General features: G+C 46.8%; 2 protein-coding genes and 1 long non-coding RNA gene across 11 annotated transcripts; 1 reads left to right on the top strand and 2 right to left on the bottom strand.

Annotated features, from left to right (window-relative positions):
* Window positions 1-444: 444 nt before the first annotated feature.
* On the bottom strand, window positions 445-20,730 carry LOC123995572 (basic proline-rich protein-like). The gene is made up of 5 exons (XM_046299202.1): window positions 20,530-20,730; window positions 20,384-20,439; window positions 19,762-20,285; window positions 18,496-19,716; window positions 445-1,194 (listed from the first exon to the last, which is right to left on the bottom strand). Exons 1-5 carry the CDS (start codon window positions 20,556-20,558, stop codon window positions 445-447), a joined length of 2,580 nt encoding a protein of 859 aa, XP_046155158.1. The 5' UTR covers window positions 20,559-20,730.
* Window positions 5,665-7,284, bottom strand: LOC123995424 (protein PELPK1-like). 8 transcript variants are annotated; one of them, XM_046299024.1, is made up of 5 exons: window positions 7,129-7,284; window positions 6,983-7,038; window positions 6,105-6,892; window positions 5,860-5,996; window positions 5,665-5,820 (listed from the first exon to the last, which is right to left on the bottom strand). In XM_046299024.1, the coding sequence occupies exons 1-5, from the start codon at window positions 7,155-7,157 to the stop codon at window positions 5,784-5,786; spliced, it is 1,047 nt and encodes a 348-aa protein (XP_046154980.1). In that variant the 5' UTR covers window positions 7,158-7,284; the 3' UTR covers window positions 5,665-5,783. The 8 variants fall into 8 exon arrangements, 7 of the variants coding, with proteins under 7 accessions (XP_046154980.1, XP_046154979.1, XP_046154978.1 ...); XM_046299023.1 differs by having other exon boundaries at window positions 5,860-5,998; window positions 6,053-6,892; XM_046299022.1 differs by having other exon boundaries at window positions 5,860-6,892.
* LOC123995437 lies at window positions 10,619-12,048 on the top strand. 2 transcript variants are annotated; one of them, XR_006831827.1, is made up of 4 exons: window positions 10,619-10,633; window positions 10,797-10,981; window positions 11,072-11,127; window positions 11,222-11,381. It is a non-coding gene; the product is annotated as an uncharacterized LOC123995437 (long non-coding RNA). The 2 variants fall into 2 exon arrangements; XR_006831828.1 differs by lacking the exon at window positions 10,619-10,633 and adding an exon at window positions 11,612-12,048 and having other exon boundaries at window positions 10,829-10,981; window positions 11,222-11,296.
* Window positions 20,731-21,491: the final 761 nt, after the last annotated feature.

A 21,491-nucleotide genomic window follows, 5' to 3' on the forward strand; every position in this document is an offset into this window, starting at 1 on the left:
GAATTTGAACTACCAGAAACAAATCTGTTCATACAAGTGTTGTGAACCACATTCCCTTTTACTCCAGGTCCACAGTCTGTTCCCAAACAGCAAGCACATGGTAGGCAGAAGAGAACATATTTTAAGGACAAGGTTTTGAAAGTCAAATGGTTTATTGAGCAAGTCATGCAACATCAGCAGGAACACCAGGCTAAATCAAAAGCATAACCGTAGAACGTAAAAGTGTGTCAGCAATATCGCTACATCAGAAGTCAATTTAGTCATATGTTTATAAAAACAATTCATAACATTGTATCATACACCCCTGTATACAATTTGCATGACGACGTACAAGTGAAGGAGATCCTAATTTCCCCACCTCAGTTACCTTTACCCTTTTCTACAAGAGGCACAGTAACAGGGATAAGACTTTTAAGGAGTTTGCCAAACCAAATTATGATCTCCCTAGTTGAGTGGTCGGGCCGTCTGTTCAAGGCTTGTCGCTTCTGCTGAGGCTCCGGGGCCGGGCACTTCTGCTGAGGCGCCGGGGCCGGGCACTTCTGCTGAGGCGCCGGGGCCGGGCACTTCTGCTGAGGCGCCGGGGCCGGGCACTTCTGCTGGGGCCGGGCACTTCTGCTGAGGCGCGGGGCCGGGCACTTCTGCTGAGGCGCCGGGGCCGGGCACTTCTGCTGAGGCGCCGGGGCCGGGCACTTCTGCTGAGGCGCCGGGGCCGGGCACTTCTGCTGAGGCGCCGGGGCCCGGCACTTCTGCTGAGGCGCCGGGGCCGGGCACTTCTGCTGAGGCGCCGGGGCCGGGCACTTCTGCTGAGGCGCCGGGGCCGGGCACTTCTGCTGAGGCCCGGGGCCGGGCACTTCTGCTGAGGCCCGGGGCCGGGCACTTCTGCTGAGGCGCCGGGGCCGGGCACTTCTGCTGAGGCCCCGGGGCCGGGCACTTCTGCTGAGGCCCCGGGGCCGGGCACTTCTGCTGAGGCCCCGGGGCCGGGCACTTCTGCTGAGGCCCCGGGGCCGGGCACTTCTGCTGAGGCCCCGGGGCCGGGCACTTCTGCTGAGGCCCCGGGGCCGGGCACTTCTGCTGAGGCCCCGGGGCCGGGCACTTCTGCTGAGGCCCCGGGGCCTGAAGGTCTTGCTGAGGGGCCGGCGCCTGAAGATTCTGCTGATGCGCCGGGGCCTGAAGCTTCTGCTGAGGCGCCGGGGCCTGAAGCTTCTGCTGAGGTGCCGGGGCCGGACTTCACACTTGACGGGGCATTGTGGCCAGTAGCGTCCGCTGACGTGGCATTGTGGCCAGTAGCGTCCGCTGACGTGGCATTGTGGCCAGTAGCTTCCGCTGACGTGGCATTGTGGCCAGTAGCTTCCGCTGACGTGGCATTGTGGCCAGTAGCTTCTGCTGACGTGGCATTGTGGCCAGTAGCTTCCGCTGACGTGGCATTGTGGCAAGTAGCTTCCGCTGACGTGGCATTGTGGCCAGTAGCTTTAGCATTTGGACCAGACACCACACTTGCTTGGGCATAGGATCCAGTTGGTTCAGGTCCAGTGTAGGCAGGATGCCCATGAGCGTTACCTCGGAAACAAAGAAAACATTGTGGTAAAATGCCAGCCTTAATTTGGATCGGAACTAGACCTGTGATTTGACCTGAATTAGTGCAAACCAAAACGCACCTTTAAGTGTAAAACAAGTTATCCCTCCAATTAGCAGTCAACAAATCCAAGAAACACTACAAAACAGTCAGACAGTTAAACATAAATAACCAGCGAACACTTTAAGACAAGGTAAACAAACCAGATGAACGCATTGAGAAACAAACCTCAAAGAGAGCCCAAAAGCCATATTAGTGATCAAAACCACAACAGTATTCTATGACTAATTCTCGACTGCCTGCCAGAATATCCCTGTTGCTATGTCTAACAGCTGTTTTGGTTGCACCTCATAAAGGAATCCCAGACCCTTCTACCCTTGCTGGCTCATTATGTACAGCTGTTAGCCATTGGTTCAATTCCCAAATGCGATTAGGTGCAGTCATCTGTTGACGTATGTTGAACAACAGAGAGAGAATTGGACGACAAAAGAAAGACCAAATTCAGTTCAACAACTTACAAAAAAACAGACAATTGATGAACGCATATTACATTTCATACATGTTCATTTGTCTGTAGCTGCCAAATTCTGATCTTTTTCCCACTAATTGGTCTTTTCACCAATCAAGTCACCATTTTGCCAGCAACGTGGGGAAAAAGGTCAGAATTGGGCTCCCTGTGTAAACACAGCCTGTGTGGCTGGGACCAAACAGACTATGAGGTAGTTTTTGATTGCGTCCAAACAGACTTCAGCCACTTTCCAAAGCTTAGACGTTGCTGAAGTCTGCCAGATCTTACATCGCCTTGATAAGTATTTTAAGTATCAACTAACCACATCATATGTCACTGGATGACACAGTTGATGATGTGGCACGCAACCATTGGTTGTTGCGTTGCCTCACTTTAGCTGTAGAAACTGACCTATTGCTGTGTTACACAGGGAGCACTATTCTAATTGTTTTTCCAAGTATTTGTGTTTTGAGCAATCACATCATATCTTTTCACATCAGATCTTTTTCAGAGCTGATTGGTCAAAAGACTAATTCGTGAAAAAAAATATCAGAATTGGGATTCCTTGGTAATGCAGCCTATGAGGGAGTTCTACTAACCTGAACCGCAGTGCACCGGTCTACGGAAGGTGATGTGAAAAGGCAAAAGCAGTGAGGGAGGATTACCCTTCTCAAATCGTACAGTTAGTGGTGTAATGGAGGATATATGCAGGTGTACCACTTTGTTTTCAATGGACATTTTGTGTACTCAATTCTTAATCCCCACTGATGTGTTTCAAAGTAGTATAGTGGAGGTATATGCTGTATCAATTCATAAGGCTGATGGAACAGATCAGAATGTTAGGATCCAAATGTTGAAAAACTATTATTTCTTCACATTTTAAGTGCAAGAATATGCACACGGTGGTAGGCCTATTCAGAATGTTCCAAAATGCCACACCAGAGGAGGCTGGTGGGAGGAGCTAGAGGAGGACAGGCTGATTGTAATGGCTGGAATGGAATCCATGGAACGGAGTCAAACATATCAAACATATTGGAAACTCTGTTCCATCAATTCCATTCAAGGCCATGAAAATAAGCTCATCCTCCTTTAGCTCCTCTGCTGCACCTCACATTTGAGCAGTTTTATGTACAGATATTTGGACAGAGATGGTAATATCCATTAAAGATCAGACACACCGGTAGGATTGTCTAATGTTTGCCTGCCAATTACTATTTAGCACCTCCGAACAGTGTCTGCAGTCAATCTCTGAGGGTCGGCAGTCAATCACTTGACTGCCAACCCTCAGAAAACAGATCTTCTAAAGGTGGAGGAGTGGCCATCTTTTCCAAGGATCACATTCAGTGCTCAGTTGTCCCCACCAAATCTGTCCCCAAACAATTTGATTTGCTTGTTTTAAGCATCAAACTTTCAAATATCTCTTTGTTGACTGTTGCTTGGTGCTATCGTCCTCCATCAACACGGGCCAGTAATCTACCTGCCCTAAGCTCTCTCATGGCCCCTTACACTAAGTCTGAATTTGTCCTGCTAGGTGACTTAAACTGGGACATGCTTAAACCACCTGACCAAGTCCTAAATCAATGGGACTCCCTACATCTTTCTCAGATTATCAGCAATACTACAAGGTATGACTCCAAACACCCAGAAAAGGCTACTCTCCTTGATGTCACCCTCACAAATAATCCTGATAGGTATCAGTCTGGTGTTTTCTGTAATGACCTTAGTGATCACCATTTTACAGACTGTGTTCGTAATGGCTGCTCTGTGAAACGACCTGTCCTGATTTGTCATAGACGCATGCTAAAAAACTTTAATGAGCAAGCCTTCCTTCATGAACTGGCCTCCGTAAAATGGTATAGAATTAGCTTGATCCCCTCTATTGAAGATGCTTTTTTGATATTTTCAGTGTTATTGTTAACATAACAAGTGCCGTCAGATCAGTAGGCTAGTTTTTGTTTTTTGTTTTTAATTAAACCTTTATTTAACCAGGTAGGCTAGTTGAGAACAAGATCTCATTTAAAACTACGACCTGGCCAAGATAAAGCAAAGCAGTTCGTCACATACAACACAGAGTTACACATGTAATAAACAAACATACAGAATAATACAGTAGAAAAAATAAATATATATATATACAGTGTGTGCAAATGAGGTAAGATAAGGGAGGTAAGGCAATAAAATAGGCTATAGTGGTGAGGTAATTACGATATAGCAATTAAACACTGGAGTGATAGATGTGCAGAAGATGAATGAGATACTGGGGTGCAAAGGAGCAAAATAAATAAATGAATACAGTATGGGGATGAGGTAGATGGATGGGTTATTTACAGATGGGCTATGTACAGGTGCAATGATCTGTGAGCTGCTCCGACAGCTGGTGCTTGAAGTTAGTGAGGGAGATAAAGAGTCTCCAGCTTCAGTGATTTTTGCAGTTCGTTCCAGTCATTGGCAGCAGAGAACTGGAATGAAAGGTGGCCAAAGGAGGAATTGGCTTTGGGGGGTTACCAGTGAAATATACATGCTAGAGCGCGTGCTGCTATAGTGACCAGTGAACTGAGATAAGGCGGGGCTTTACCTAGCAACGACTTGATGACTTGGAGCCAGTGGGTTTGACGATGAGTATGATGAGGGCCAGCCAATGAGAGAGTACAGATCGCAGTGGTGGGAAGTATATGGGGCTTTGGTGACAAAACGGATGGCACTGTGATAAACTCTCAAATAGGATGCAGTCTGAGGCCATTTTGTAATATCGCAAAAGTCAATGATTGGTGGATAGTCAGTTTTACGAGGGTGAGTGAGGGATGCTTTGTTGCGAAATAGGAAGCCCGTTCTAGATTTAATTTTGGATTGGAGATGCTTGCTACCATGGGAACATACACATGGACTGTGCTATGATTTGCTGTCACTCCCCTCTTTCTATGTCCTCTCTCCGTTTCTTTTATATTGATTCTGTACTGTTGAGGAAAGAGTTTGCAAGGAAGCATTTCACATTCAGTGTCCTGTGGAGGTCAGACCTGGGAAGAAAAGTTGTAGTTTATTTCAGCTTTTCAAATGCTAAAAGGTAGTTCAATATATATTTTGGGATCCCCATTAGCCAATGGCGACAGCTAGTCTTACTGGGGTCCGACAAAAAAAAAATACTTGGCAATTTACATATGTTAATGCATTAGTGTTTGTGCAGCTGTTACACATACACACAACCAGTAGGTCACATGGGGGAGAGGCGTTGTTTTGTTTTTTTAAACCCAATTTGCTGGTCTCTCTGGTTCTCTATACAGAAGGGAGTTCCAGCCAATCATGGCTCTAACACTGTGCGTTTAATTTGTCCTTGATTTGGGGACTGTGAAAAGACCGCTGGTGGCATGTCTGGTGGGGTAAGTGTGTGCATGTTGACTATGCAAACAATGAGGAATTAAAAACAAGAAATGTTGTCAACCCTTCCTCAACTACCAGAAACAAAGGTAAACAAATCTGTTTCCACAAGTGGTGTGATCCACAATCCCTTTTCCTCCAGACCCGGTCTTTCCCTAATCAGCAAACATATGGTAGGCAGAAGAGAAACCCACATTTAAAAGACAAGGCATTTTGAAAGTCAAATTGTTTATTGAACAAGTAATGTAAGAGTAGCAGGAACACCAGGCCAAATCATAACCGTACAACCTAAGTGTCAGCAATAGTGGCCAAATCAGATGTACATTTTAGTCATATGGTGAAGGAGTTCCTCATTTCAAACAAGCGCATTACTTTGCATAATTCCTCACCTCAATTACCTTTGCCCTTTTCTTCAAATGGAGGCACAGTAACAGGAGAAAGACGATTAAGGAGTTGGGCAAACCAAATTATGATCTCCCTATCTAGCTTGTTGAGGGGTCGGGCCGTCTGTTCAAGGCCGGACGCTTCAGCAGAGGCGCGGGGACCAGCCGCTTCTGCAGAGGTATGGCTGGCAGTTGCTTCAGCTGAGGCGCGGGGACCAGCCGCTTCTGCAGAGGTATGGCTGGCAGTTGCTTCAGCTGAGGCGCGGGGGCCTGCGGCCGCTTCTGCAGAGGTATGGCTGGCGGTTGCTTCAGCTGAGGCGCGGGGGCCGGCGGCCGCTTCTGCAGAGGTATGGCTGGCGGTTGCTTCAGCTGAGGCGCGGGGGCCGACGGCCGCTTCTGCAGAGGTATGTTTGGCAGTTGCTTCAGCTGAGGCGCGGGGACCGACGGCCGCTTCTGCAGAGGTATGGCTGGCAGTTGCTTCAGCTGATGCGCGGGGGCCAGCCGCTTCTGCAGAGGTATGGCTGGCAGCTGCTTCAGCAGAGGCGCGGGGGCCTGCGGCCGCTTCTGCAGGGGTATGGCTGGCAGTTGCTTCAGCAGAGGCGCGGGGGCCTGCGGCCGCTTCTGCAGGGGTATGGCTGGCAGTTGCTTCAGCAGAGGCGCGGGGGCCTGCCGCTTCTGCAGAGGTATGGCTGGCAGTTGCTTCAGCAGAGGCGCGGGGGCCTGCGGCCGCTTCTGCTGAGGTGTGGCGGGCAGTTGCTTCAGCAGAAGCGCGGGGGCCTGCGGCCACTTCTGCAGAGGTATGGCTGGCAGTTGCTTCAGCAGAAGCGCGGGGGCCTGCGGTCGCTTCTGCAGAGGTATGGCGGGCAGTTGCTTCAGCTGAAGCGCGGGGGCCAGCCGCTTCTGCAGAGGCATGGTTGGCAGTTGCGGCATTTGGACCCTGCGTCACACTTGCCAGGGTATTGTAGCCAGTAGCTTTAGCATTTGGACCAGACGCCACACTTGCTTGGGATCCAGTTGGTTCAGGTCCAGTGCAGGCAGGATGCCCATAAACATCACCTAGGAAACAAAGAAAACATTGTGGTAAAATGCTAGCCTTAAGCCATTGGAACTAGACTGTGATTTAAATTACTTTGAACCACAACGCACCTTGAAGGGTAAAACACGTTATCCCTCCAATTAGCAGGCAACAAATCCAAGAAACACTACAAAACATTCAGACAGTTAAACATCAATAACCAGTGAACACTTTAAGACAAGGTAAACCAACCAGATGAATACATTGAAAAACTAACCTCAAAGAGAGTCCAAAAGTCACAGCCATTTTAGTGATCAAAACCACAACCGTTTTCAGAACTAATGCTAGACAGACACCCTGCCAGAATATCCCTGTTGCAATGTCTAACAGCTGTTTTGGTTTCACCTCATAAAGGAATCGCAGACCCTTCTTACCTGAATGGCTAATTTTGTACAGGTGTCAACCAATGAACTTAATTTCAATAGGTTCAATTTCCCAATTGCGATTAGGCGCTCTTGATTTCATGCAGCTGGTGTGCTGGAGGGTAGAGTTTACACATCATGGACCAATCCGACAGTTTTAAAGAGTGACCTCTACCCACCCATTCCAGATTGAGCCAATTGCAAAGATTTGTTTTGTACCCCATGGGAGATTCCAACATACACTACAAGGGGAAATAGATGTCAGAAATGCAGTGCTTTATCACTGTAAGCCTGTGGAATGTTGTCCCACTCTTTTTCAATGGCTGGTTAAGATTCACGAGTCCTCTTACATTTGGGATCTTTACAGTCCCATACAGCCACTCTGGACGGCTCTGACTTAGAATACGTGGACAACTACAAATACTTAGGTGTCTTGTTAGACTGTAAACTCTCCTTCTAGACCCATATCAAACATCTCCAATCCAAAGTTAAATCTAGAATTGGCTTCCTATTTCGCAACAAAGCATCCTTCACTCATGCTGCCAAACATACCCTTGTAAAACTGACCATCCTACCAATCCTCGACTTTGGCGATGTCATTTACAAAACAGCCTCCAATACCCTACTCAACAAATTGGATGCAGTCTGTCACAGTGCAATCCGTTTTGTCACCAAAGCCCCATATACTACCCACCATTGCGACCTGTACGCTCTCGTTGGCTGGCCCTCGCTTCATTCTCGTCGCCAAACCCACTGGCTCCATGTCATCTACAATACCCTGCTAGGTAAAGTCCCCCCCTTATCTCAGCTCGCTGGTCACCATAGCATCTCCCACCTGTAGCACACGCTCCAGCAGGTATATCTCTCTAGTCACCCCCAAAACCAATTCTTTCTTTGGCCGCCTCTCCTTCCAGTTCTCTGCTGCCAATGACTGGAACGAACTACAAAAATCTCAAACTGGAAACACTTATCTCCCTCACTAGCTTTAAACACGAACTGTCAGAGCAGCTCGCAGATTACTGCACCTGTACATAGCCCGCCTATAATTTAGCCCAAACAGCTACCTCTTTCCCTACTGTATTTAATTAATTTATTTATTTTGCTCCTTTGCACCCCATTATTTTTATTTCTACTTTGCACATTCTTCCATTACAAATCTACCATTCCAGTGTTTTCCTTGCTATATTGTATTTACTTTGCCACCATGGCCTTTTTTGCCTTTACCTCCCTTATCTCACCTCATTTGCTCACATCGCATATAGACTTGTTTATACTGTATTATTGACTGTATGTTTGTTTTACTCCATGTGTAACTCTGTGTCATTGTATGTGTCGAACTGCTTTGCTTTATCTTGGCCAGGTCGCAATTGTAAATGAGAACTTGTTCTCAACTAGCCTACCTGGTTAAATAAAGGTTTAATTAAAAACAAAAAACAAAAACTAGCCTACTGATCTGACTGCACTTGCTATGTTAACAATAACACTGAAAATGTCAAAAAAAGAAGGACCAAGCGTTTTCAACAGGGGGGGGGGTCAAGCTAATTCTATACCATTTTACGGAGGCCAGTTCATGAAGGAAGGCTTGCTCATTAAAGTTTTTTAGCATGCGTCTATGACAAATCAGGATAGGTCGTTTCACAGAGCAGCCATTACGAACACAGTCTGTAAAACGGTGATCACTAAGGTCATTACAGAAAACACCAGACTGATACTTATCAGGATTATTTGTGAGGGTGACTTTAAGGAGAGTAGCCTTTTCTGGGTGTTTGGAGTCATACCTTGTGGTATTGCTGATAATCTGAGAAAGATGTAGGGAGTCCCATTGATTTAGGACCTGGTCAGGTGGTTTAAGCATGTCCCAGTTTAGGTCACCTAGAAGGACAAATTCAGACTTAGTGTAAGGGGCCATGAGAGAGCTTAGGGCAGGTAGATTACTGACCCGTGTTGATGGAGGACGATAGCACCAAGCAACAGTCAACAAAGAGATATTTGAAAGTTTAATGCTTAAAACAAGCAAATCAAATTGTTTGGGCACAGATTTGGTGGAGACAACTGAGCACTGAAGGTGATCCTTGGAAAAGATGGCCACTCCCCCAACTTTAGAAGATCTGTTTTCTGAGGGTTGGCAGTCAAGACATTGAATGCCGACCCTCAGAGATTGACTGCCGGCACTGTTCGGAGGTGCTAAATACTAATCGGCAGGCAAACATTAGACAATCCTACCGGTGCGTCTGATCTATAATGGATATTACCATCTCTGTCCAAATATCTGTACATAAAACTGCTCAAATGTGAGGTGCAGCAGAGGAACTAAAGGAGGATGGGCTTATTTTCATGGCCTTGAATGGAATTGATGGAACAGAGTTTCCAATATGTTTGATATGTTTGACTCCGTTCCATTGATTCCATTCCAGCCATTACAATCAGCCTGTCCTCCTCTAGCTCCTCCCACTAGCCTCCTCTGGTGTGGCATTTTGGAACATTCTGAATAGGCCTACCACCGTGTGCACATTAATGCACTTCAAATGTGAAGAAATAATAGTTTTTCAACATTTGGATCCTAACATTCTGATCTGTTCCATCAGCCTTATGAATTGATACAGCATATACCTCCACTATACTACTTTAATACACATCAGTGGGGATTAAGAATTGAGTACACAAAATGTCCATTGAAAATAAAGTGGTACACCTGCGTATATCCTCCATTACACCACTAACTGTACGATTTGAGAAGGGCGCTCCTCCCTCACTGCTTTTGCCTTTTCACATCACCTTCCGTAGACCGGTGCACTGCGGTTCAGGTTAGTAGAACTCCCTCATAGGCTGCATTACAAAGGCATCCCAATTCTGATATTTTTTTCATCAATTAGTCTTTTGACCAATCAGCTCTGAAAAAGATCTGATGTGAAACGATCTGATGTGAAAAGATCTGATGTGATTGCTTAAAACACAAATACTTGGAAAAACAATTAGAATTGGGCTCCCTGTGTAACACAGCAATAGGTCAGTTTCTACAGCTAAAGTGAGGCAACGCAACAACCAATGGTTGCGTGCCACATCATCAACTGTGTCATCCACTGACATATGATGTAGTTTGTTGATACTTAAAATACCTATCAAGGCGATGAAAGATCTGGCAGACTTCAGCAACGTCTAAGCTTGTGGCTGAAGTCTGTTTGGACGCAATCACAAACTACCTCATAGTTTGTTTGGTCCCAGCCACACAGGCTGTGTTTACACAGGCAGCCCAATTCTGAACTTTTGCCCTGCGTTGCTGGCAAAACGGCTGACCTGATTGGTGAAAAGACCAATTAGTGGGAAAAAGATCAGAATTTGGCAGCTACAGAAAATGAACATGTATGAAATGTAATATGCTTTCAACAATTGTCTGTTTTTTTGTAAGTTGTTGAACTGAATTTGGTCTTTGTTTTGAATTCCAATTCTCTCTATGTTGTTCACCATACGTCAACGGATGACTGCACCTAATCGCATTTGGGAAATTGAACCAATGGAAATGAAGTTCATTGGCTGACAGCTGTACATAATTAGCCAGCCAGGTGAGAAGGGCCTGGGATTCCTTTATGAGGTGCAACCAAAACAGTTGTTTGACATGGCAACAGGGATATTCTGGCAGGCAGTCGAGAATTAGTTATAGAATACTGTTGTGGTTTTGATCACTAATATGGCTTTTGGACGCTCTTTGAGGTTAGTTTTTCAATGCGTTCATCTGGTTGGTTTACCATGTCTTAAAGTGTTCACTGGTTATTGATGTTTAACTGTCTGACTGTTTTGTAGTGTTTCTTGGATTTGTTGCCTGCTAATTGGAGGGATAACATGTTTTACACTTAAAGGTGCGTTTTGCTTTACACTAAGGTCGAATCACAGGTCTAGTTCCGATCCAAATTAAGAATGGCATTTTACCACAATGTTTTCTTTGTTTCCTAGGTAACCCTCATGGGCATCCTGCCTACACTGGACCTGAACCAACTGGATCCTATGCCCAAGCAAGTGTGGTGTCTGGTCCAAATGCTAGAGCTACTGGCCACAATGCCACGTCAGCAGAAAGCTACTGGCCACAATGCCACGTCAGCAGAAGCTACTGGCCACAATGCCACGTCAGCAGAAGCAGCAGAAGCTACTGGCCACAATACTGGCAGAAGCTACTGGCCACAATGCCATGCTACCACGTCATGCCACGTCAGAAGCTACTGGCCACAATGCCACGTCAGCAGGCAATGTCCCGGCGCCTCAGCAGCCGGCGAAGCGCCTCACAGGCCCCGGCGCCTCAGCAGACAGGCGGCGCCTCAGGCCCCGGCGCCTCAGCAGAAGCGACAGGCCTCAGCAGAAGCGACAGGCCCCGGCGCCTCAGCAGAAGCGACAGGCCCCGGCGCCTCAGCAGAAGCGACAGGCCTTGAACAGACCACTCAACTAGGGAGATCATAATTTGGTTTGACCAACTCCTTAATCGTCTTAACCCTGTTACTGTGCCTATTGCAGAAAGGGGTAAAGGTAACTGAGGTGGGGAAATGTGCGAACTAATGCGCTTGTTTGAAATGAGGATCTCCTTCACTTGTACATCGTCATGCAAATTGTATACAGGGGTGGATGATACAATGTTATGAATTGTTTTTATAAACATATGACTAAATTGACTTCTGATGTAGCGATATTGCTGACACACTTTTAGGTTCTACGGTTATGCTTTTGATTTAGCCTGGTGTTCCTGCTACTCTTGCATGATTTGCTCAATAAACCATTTGACTTTCAAAAAACCTTGTCCTTAAAATATGTTCTCTTCTGCCTACCATGTGCTTGCTGTTTGGGAACAGACTGGGCCTGGAGTAAAAGGGAATGTGGTTCACAACACTTGTATAAACAGATTTGTTTCTGGTAGTTCAAATTGTAAAGTTTTCTAACTTGTCAGAGCTCCCTCATATGTTCATACTTTACCTGTCCCTTAGTGTAGGCTGTTTGATTTAGAGTAATCTGCCTTTTACCACCAATGCCTAAAGAATGTGAATGCAGTTTAACTCATCGTCCCATTACATGTCACTAACATTAAGGGAACATTTTGACATTTGCTGTCTGGTTAGTGAGAAAGTCCATATTGCAAATGTACGGTCCCTTACTAGACGTCCGAAAACGTTTGCAAAATACGCGGACGGCGTCGGTCCGAGCGGCAGGGCTGGACCTACCGGGAAGTCATCAAATTAAATTTGTCGGACATTCTGTTTCAGTTTTATAAAATAAACACGTTTTGGAAAATCCCACAAGAGGGCATAAGCAATCATATTGCTATTGGACAAAACATCACGAATCACGATGGGGCCTTATATCAAAAAAGGAAAATATTTCGAAGCTGAAAATTGGTGAGCGTAGGTTTGGCATAATGGGCAGTTGGTCCCGAACAAGATGGCGTCTAGGCCTCAACGGTTTTTGAGTTATTGCCATTTCTATGGGATTAAAGGTCCAAAATGAAAATAGAGAAATTATTTTTCCACTTCACGTCAAAGTCAAGGAGCCTCCGGTGTCAAAAGAACCAGCCATTTATCTATCGTCATTTAAGAGAAATCGTACAATGATATATTGGTGATGTTCAAAGATAGGTGTTTTCTTCCAACGCTTACAGATCCAGTTGCAGGGTGTTCATACAAATCTTTTTAAAGTGTACTGCAGAGCTCTGCGAGATTTCTGCGATTTTCTGAAATAACACACACTCACTAAACCCTCCGTAAATAACTCAGTTCACGTAAAGACTTAAAACTCAGAATTCTGTAAAGGCATACCCCAATCAGGATATGAGTTTATTTATAGCCTCCTGTGCCAACCGGAAGTGCCTTAAATGGTGTCATAGTGGCAGTTTCCAAGGGTTAAAAAGGTCAGATCTTTTCAAAACTTTATATGTGTGATTAGGCAACCCCCGTGAACTGTAAATCAGTCATTTGTCACGTAAAATTTCAAAGGAAAACTAAATCACACAGACACACAACTTGGAAGGATGGACACATTGGGGTGCGTAGAGACATACACTGCCTGCATTAGTTAACCTTGTTGGAACTTTTAACCTCTTACCTCCACCCGACATGCAGGCGTCCCATCTAGACATCTGGAAATGCAAATGCGCTACGCTAAATGCTAATAGCACTCGTTAAAACTCAAACGTTCATTAAAACACACATGCAGGGTACTGAATTAAAGCTACACTCGTTGTGAATCCAGCCAACAAGTCAGATTTTTAAAATGCTTTTCGGCGAAAGCATGAGAAGCTATTATCTGATAGCATGCAACACCCCTAAAGACCCGCAGGGGACGTAAACAAAATAATTAGCATAGTCGGCGCTACACAAAATGCAGAAATAAAATCTAAAACATTCATTACCTTTGACGATCTTCTTTGTTGGCACTCCTAGATGTCCCATAAACATCACTATTGGGTCTTTTTTTCGATTAAATCGGTCCATATATAGCCTAGATATCGATCTATGAAGACTATGTGATCAAGGAAAAAAACAACGTTTTATAACGCAACGTCATTTTTTTATTAAAAAAGTTGACGATAAACTTTCACAAAACACTTCGAAATACTTTTGTAATGCAACTTTAGGTATTAGTAAACGTTAATAATCGATCAAATTGATCACGGGGTGATGTATAATGTATAACTCTACGTCTTGAAATAATGTCCGGATAAATCTCAACCAAAATATCCGGTCGGAGACCGGAAGAAATGGGCTGTCTCTTGTTCGTTTGACCAAGAAACAAAGCCTAGGCAAATGACAAGACTGTTGACATCGTGTGGAAGCTGTAGGTATTGCAACCTCGGCTCCAGGTAATGTGGTTTCCATTCAACAATACATTCAAGTGGCGCATTGATATATTTTCCAGTTTTCAGTGATCAGATTTTCCTGCGCTTTTCGATGAAACGCACGTTCTGTTATAGTCACAGCCGTGATTTAACCAGTTTTAGAAACGTCTGCGTATTTTCTATCCACACATACTAATCATATGCATATACTATATTCCTGGCATAAGTAGCAGGGTGCTGAAATGTTGCGCGATTTTTAACAGAATGTTCGAAAAAGTAGGGGGTAGGATCAACAGGTTAAAGAACCGTCAGACCTAGAGTTCCGAAACTTTAGAATCCTGTTCTAGATCTCAGGTCGATAGTGCGTGGTGAGTTACGTGGCTCTAGAAGGTTCTCGGACCGAGAAACAGCCTCGTACATTTGCAATGATTTCAATTCATTTTTGCATCACGAAAATGACGACATTTAGAAATGTCCCAGAGTCGCAAGACTCGGTGCATTGCGACCGTCTCGGCACATATAGACAGACCCCAACGTTTCTGTCCGATAGCTCATTCAAGGACCCCGTAGCAAGTCATGGAAAAAAGTGGATTTTCAGCACCAATTTGGGTTTTGCTCAGACACCAAATGACCTATTGAGCCGAAACTTGGGATTCGGGGTCACCTCAGCTAGGCCTACACATAACATAAGAAATGGACCCGCAGCTAGAACGTAACTACGTGTTTTATGTTTTTTTTATGGTTTGAACCGAAGGCGTTGTGAATTTTGGGCCAGCTCTGAAGTATGTGATAGTTGGCTACTAAACGAGTTGGAAAAAGTGGGTTTGGTGTCAGTTTGTATCAGTTTGGTGTCAGAATGATATCTAATTGACTGATGGACGGTGACTTGCTGGTGACTCTTGTCCATTTGCAATATGTTTAAACAGTGAGGTACCATCACCAAAGTGACATTCTGAAATCAACTCTAACGAGCGATTGAGATGAACCAGAATCACTGCCCAGCCATCCCGAGTTCATCGGGCCAGTCAATTTCGCATTCCTGCAGGATTTTTATAGCATGACAAATTCCTGATGGTACATGCCCATTGAACCATATTGCAAATGCACAGTGACTTTGCAAAAGTGAGAAAACATAAACCAATGGACATAATGAAATCAACACAATGAGTGATGGAGAAGACCCACTATCAATGCCCGGCCATCCTGTGTTCATCAGGCCAGTCAATGTTGCATTTCTGCAGGATTTTTGAGCATGTCAAATTTCTTATGGTAAATGCCCATTGAACCATATTGCAAATGCACGTGCACTTGCAATATGATTCAACAGTGAAAAAACATCACCAAATGGACATGATGAAGTCAACACAACGAGCGATGGAAAGGAGCAACTATCACTGCCCGGCCATCCCGAGTTCATCAGGCCAGTCAATTTTGCATTTCTGCAGGATTTTTGAGTATGTCAAATTTCTTATGGCATTTGGCCCCCAAAAAAGTGATTATTTACTTTGACTTTTGGCTTCCTATGAAATCATATTGCAAATGGACAAATCATATTCCTTATGCACAAGTAATAAAAAAATGATGATAATAAAATATGACTAAAGTATGTTGATACAGTTCTTCTACATGTGAATTGACACAAAATTTGAACGGTCCAGAAAGCACTTTTTTAAGGGGTGATAAGTTTTTGACAACAAAAAAATAATTTTTTCAAAATTTAGCTTTTGGATGTTGATTTGGGTTACATTTCCAATATGAAAAACCAAGTTGGAGCGCACTCGCCACCTGTTGGATTTTTAAAATGTTACAACTGGCAATTGCCATAAGGCATTTGCCATACACTTTGCATGAATCAACGCCGAATTGGGTGGTATTGGACATCGTGTATATGGTTTGTCCGATGCCAATGACTTCCCATTCATTTTTGTCCAATTGGACATCCCAGGGATGTATATGGTTTAAGGGCTTTAACATTGTTTCCCATGCTTGTTTAATAAACCATAAACATTTAATGAACATGCACCTGTCGAACGGTCGTTAAGACACTAACAGCTTACAGACGGTAGGCAATTTAGGTCACAGTTATGAAAAACTTAAAACACAAAAGAGGCCTTTCTACTGACTCTGAAAAAACACCAAAAGAGAGATGCCCAGGGTCCCTGCTCATCTGCATGAACGTGCCTTAGGTACGCTGCAAGGAGGCATGAGGACTGCTGATGTGGCCAGGGCAATAAATTGCAATGTCCGTACTGTGAGACGCCTATGACAGCGCTACATTGAGACAGGATGGACAGCTGATCGTCCTCGGAGTGGCAACACCTGCACAGGATCGGTACATGCGAACATTACACCTGCAGGACAGGCACAGGAAGGCAACAACTGCCCGAGTTGCACCAGGGACGCACAATCCCTCCATCAGTGCTCAGGCTGTCCGCAATAGGCTGAGAGAGGCTGGACTGAGGACTTGTAGGCCTGTTGTAAGGCAGGTCCTCACCAGACAACACAGGCAACAACGTCGCCTATGGGCACAAACCCACCGTCGCTGGTCTAGACAGGACTGGCAAAAAGTGTTCTACATTGACGAGGTACGGTTTTGTCTCACAAAGGGGGTGATGGTCGGATTCACGTTTGAGCGTTACACCGAGGCCTGAACTCTGGAGCGGGATCGTTTTGGAGGTGGAGGGTCCGTCATGGTCTGGGGCGGTGTGTCACAGCATCATCGGACGGAGCTTGTTGTCTTGCAGGCAATCTCAACGCTGTGCGTTACAGGGAAGACATCCTCCTCCCTCATGTGGTTCCCTTCCTGCAGACTCATCCTGACATGACCCCTCCAGCATGACAATGCCACCAGCCATATTGCTCGTTCTGGGCGTGATTTTCCTGCAAGACAAGAATAACAGTGTTCTGCCATTGCCAGCGAAGAGCTCGGAAATCAATCCCATTGAGCAAGTCTAGGACCTGTTGGATTGGAGGGTGAGGGCCATTCCCCCCAGAAATGTCTGGGAACTTGCAGTTGCCTTGGTGGATGAGTCAGGGCCTGGTATCTCACAGCAAGAACTGGCAAATCTGGTGCAGTCCATGAGATGCACTGCAGTTCTTAATACATCTGGTGTCCACAACAGATACTGTTACCTTTGACCCCCCCTTTGTTCCGGGAGTCATTATTCCATTTGTTAGTCACATGTTTGTGGAAATTGTTCAGTTTGTTGTTGAACCTTATGTTCATACCCATTTTTGTACATCAAGTTTGAAAATTACACAGCTGACAGTGAGATGTTTTTTTCCCCTGAGGTGAGTTGCTTGACAGTCCTAAAATGTCAGAACGCTAAGTTTTTCTTGAAATTGTTGGACACCTTGATACCGAAAAAAAGCAAGTCACCAGCCAGGCTTAAGAACCAATTCATATTTATGTCTCTATATAATTTTGTACAAAGTGAGAGCTTAAGTGCTCCTTTTAAAATCGATTGAAGTTCCTGCCAGGAGCTTCTGCAAGTGCAACCTCATTGTGGTAGAGTAGAAATGGATTGTGCAGAAGACCACATTGAGAGTTGACATAAGGAATGTCTGAACGACTCCAAGTAGAGTACTTTTCACAGCTGAAAGCGATGAACGCATATATGATTGCATCCATGTGCCTGGCCAGACCAACATTGTAGAACAGGCAGAATGTATCAAGTCGTTTTAATGTTTCTGAATAAGGTCAAGGAGAAACTTCAGCGTCCCCGGGACAGGTTAGTGACAAGTAATGGGACGATGAGTTCAACAGCATTCACATTTTTTGGGCATTGGTGGTAAAAGGCAGATTACTGTAAATCAAACAGCCTACACAAAGGGACAGGTAAAGTATGAACATATGAGGGAGCTCTGACAAGTTAGAGAACTTTAGAATTTGAACTACCAGAAACAAATCTGTTTATACAAGTGTTGTGAACCACATTCCCTTTTACTCCAGGCCCACAGTCTGTTCCCAAACAGCAAGCACATGGTAGGCAGAAGAGAACATTATATTTTAAGGACAAGGTTTTTTGAAAGTCAAATGGTTTATTGAGCAAATCATGCAAGAGCAGCAGGAACACCAGGCTAAATCAAAAGCATAACCGTAGAACCTAAAAGTGTGTCAGCAATATCGCTACATCAGAAGTCAATTTAGTCGTATGTTTATAAAAACAGTTCATAACATTGTATCATACACCCCTGTATACAATTTGCATGACGATGTACAAGTGAAGGAGATCCTCATTTCAAACAAGCGCATTAGTTCGCACATTTCCCCACCTCCGTTACCTTTACCCTTTTCTACAAGAGGCACATTAACAGGGATAAGACGATTAAGGAGTTTGCCAAACCAAATTATAGTTGAGTCTCTGTTCCTAGCTTCTTGAGCGGTCGGCACGTCTGTTCAAGGCGCCGGGGCCGGACACTTCTGCTGAGGCGCCGGGGCCGGACACTTCTGCTGAGGCGCCGGGGCCGGACACTTCTGCTGAGGCGCCGGGGCCGGACACTTCTGCTGAGGCGCCGGGGCCGGACACTTCTGCTGAGGCGCCGGGGCCGGACACTTCTGCTGAGGCGCCGGGGCCGGACACTTCTGCTGAGGCGCCGGGGCCGGACACTTCTGCTGAGGCGCCGGGGCCGGACACTTCTGCTGAGGCGCCGGGGCCGGACACTTCTGCTGAGGCGCCGGGGCCGGACACTTCTGCTGAGGCGCCGGGGCCGGACACTTCTGCTGAGGCGCCGGGGCCGGACACTTCTGCTGAGGCGCCGGGGCCGGACACTTCTGCTGAGGCGCCGGGGCCGGACACTTCTGCTGAGGCGCCGGGGCCGGACACTTCTGCTGAGGCGCCGGGGCCGGACACTTCTGCACTTCTGCTGAGGCGCCGGGGCCGGACACTTCTGCTGAGGCGCCGGGGCCGGACACTTCTGCTGAGGCGCTGGGGCCGGACACTTCTGCTGAGGAGCCGGGGCCGGACACTTCTGCTGAGGAGCCGGGGCCGGACACTTCTGCTGAGGCGCCGGGGCCGGACACTTCTGCTGAGGCGCCGGGGCCGGACACTTCTGCTGAGGAGCCGGGGCCGGACACTTCTGCTGAGGAGCCGGGGCCGGACACTTCTGCTGAGGAGCCGGGGCCGGACACTTCTGCTGAGGAGCCGGGGCCGGACACTTCTGCTGAGGAGCCGGGGCCGGACACTTCTGCTGAGGAGCCGGGCCGGACACTTCTGCTGAGGCGCCGGGGCCGGACACTTCTGCTGAGGAGCCGGGGCCGGACACTTCTGCTGAGGAGGGGCCGGACACTTCTGCTGAGGAGCCGGGGCCGGACACTTCTGCTGAGGAGCCGGGGCCGGACACTTCTGCTGAGGAGCCGGGGCCGGACACTTCTGCTGAGGAGCCGGGGCCGGACACTTCTGCTGAGGAGCCGGGGCCGGACACTTCTGCTGAGGAGCCGGGGCCGGACACTTCTGCTGAGGCGCCGGGGCCGGACACTTCTGGAGCCGGGGCCGGACACTTCTGCTGAGGCGCCGGGGCCGGACACTTCTGCTGAGGCGCCGGGGCCGGACACTTCTGCTGAGGCGCCGGGGCCGGACACTTCTGCTGAGGCGCCGGGGCCGGACACTTCTGCTGAGGCGCCGGGGCCGGACACTTCTGCTGGGGCCGGACACTTCTGCTGAGGCGCCGGGCCGGACACTTCTGCTGAGGCGCCGGGGCCGGACACTTCTGCTGAGGCGCCGGGGCCGGACACTTCTGCTGAGGCGCCGGGGCCGGACACTTCTGCTGAGGCGCCGGGGCCGGACACTTCTGCTGAGGCGCCGGGACCGGACTTCACACTTGACGGGGCATTGTGGCCAGTAGTGTCCGCTGACGTGGCATTGTGGCCAGTAGCTTCCGCTGACGTGGCATTGTGGCCAGTAGCGTCCGCTGACGTGGCATTGTGGCCAGTAGCGTCCGCTGACGTGGCATTGTGGCCAGTAGCGTCCGCTGACGTGGCATTGTGGTCAGTAGCTTCCGCTGACGTGGCATTGTGGCCAGTAGCTTCCGCTGACGTGGCATTGTGGCCAGTAGCTTCTGCTGACGTGGCATTGTGGCCAGTAGCTTCTGCTGACGTGGCATTGTGGCCAGTAGCTTTAGCATTTGGACCAGACACCACACTTGCTTGGGCATAGGATCCAGTTGGTTCAGGTCCAGTGTAGGCAGGATGCCCATGAGCGTTACCTAGGAAACAAATAACACATTGTGGTAAAATGTCAGCCATAATTTGGATCGGAACTAGACCTCTGATTTGACCTGAATTAGTGTAAAGCAAAACGCACCTTTAAGTGTAAAACAAGTTATCCCTCCAATTAGCAGGCAACAAATCCAAGAAACACTACAAAACAGTCAAACAGTTAAACATAAATAACCAGTGAACACTTTAAGACATGGTAAACCAACCAGATGAACGCATTGAAAAACTAACCTCAATGAGAGTCCAAAGGTCACAGCCATATTAGTGATCAAAACCGCACCAGTATTCAAGAACTAATTCTCGACAGCCTGCCAGAATATCCCTGTTGCTATGTCTGACAGCTGTTTTGGTTGCACCTCATAAAGGAATCCCAGACCCTTCTACCCTGGCTGGCTAATTATGTACAGCTGTTAGCCATTGGTTCAATTCCCAAATGCGATTAGGTGCAGTCATCTGTTGACGTATGGTGAACAACAGAGAGAGAATTGGACGACAAAAGAACGACCAAAGTCAGTTCAACAACTTACAAAAAAACAGACAATTGATGTACGCATGTTCAATTTCATACATGTTCATTTGTCTGGAGCTGCCAAATTCTGTTCTTTTTCCCACTAATTGGTCTTTTCACCAATCAGGTCAGCCGTTTTGCCAGCAAAGCAGGGCAAAAGTTCAGAATTGGGCTCCCTGTGTAAACACAGGCTGTGTGGCTGGGACCAAACAGACTATGAGGTAGTTTTTGATTGGGTCCAAACAGACTTCAGCCACTTTCCAAAGCTTAGACGTTGCTGAAGTCTGCCAGATCGTACATCGCCTTGATAGGTATTTTAAGTATCAACTAACCACATCATATGTCAGTGGATGACACAGTTGATGATGTGGCACGCAACCATTGGTTGTTGCGTTGCCTCACTTTAGCTGTAGAAACTGACCAATTGCTGTGTTACACAGGGATCGTTTTTCCAAGTATTTGTGTTTTGAGCAATCACATCAGATCTTTTCACATCAGATCTTTTTCAGAGCTGATTGGTCAAAAGACTAATTCGTGAAAAAAAATATCAGAATTGGGATGCCTTGGTAATGCAGCCTATGAGAGAGTTCTACTAACCTGAACCGCAGTGCACCGATCTACGGAAGGTGATGTGAAAAGGCAAAAGCAGTGAGGGAGGATTACCCTTCTCAAATCGTACAGTTAG

Source organism: Oncorhynchus gorbuscha, linkage group LG14, assembly GCF_021184085.1.
Source record: "Oncorhynchus gorbuscha isolate QuinsamMale2020 ecotype Even-year linkage group LG14, OgorEven_v1.0, whole genome shotgun sequence".
Classification (NCBI taxonomy): domain Eukaryota; kingdom Metazoa; phylum Chordata; class Actinopteri; order Salmoniformes; family Salmonidae; genus Oncorhynchus; species Oncorhynchus gorbuscha.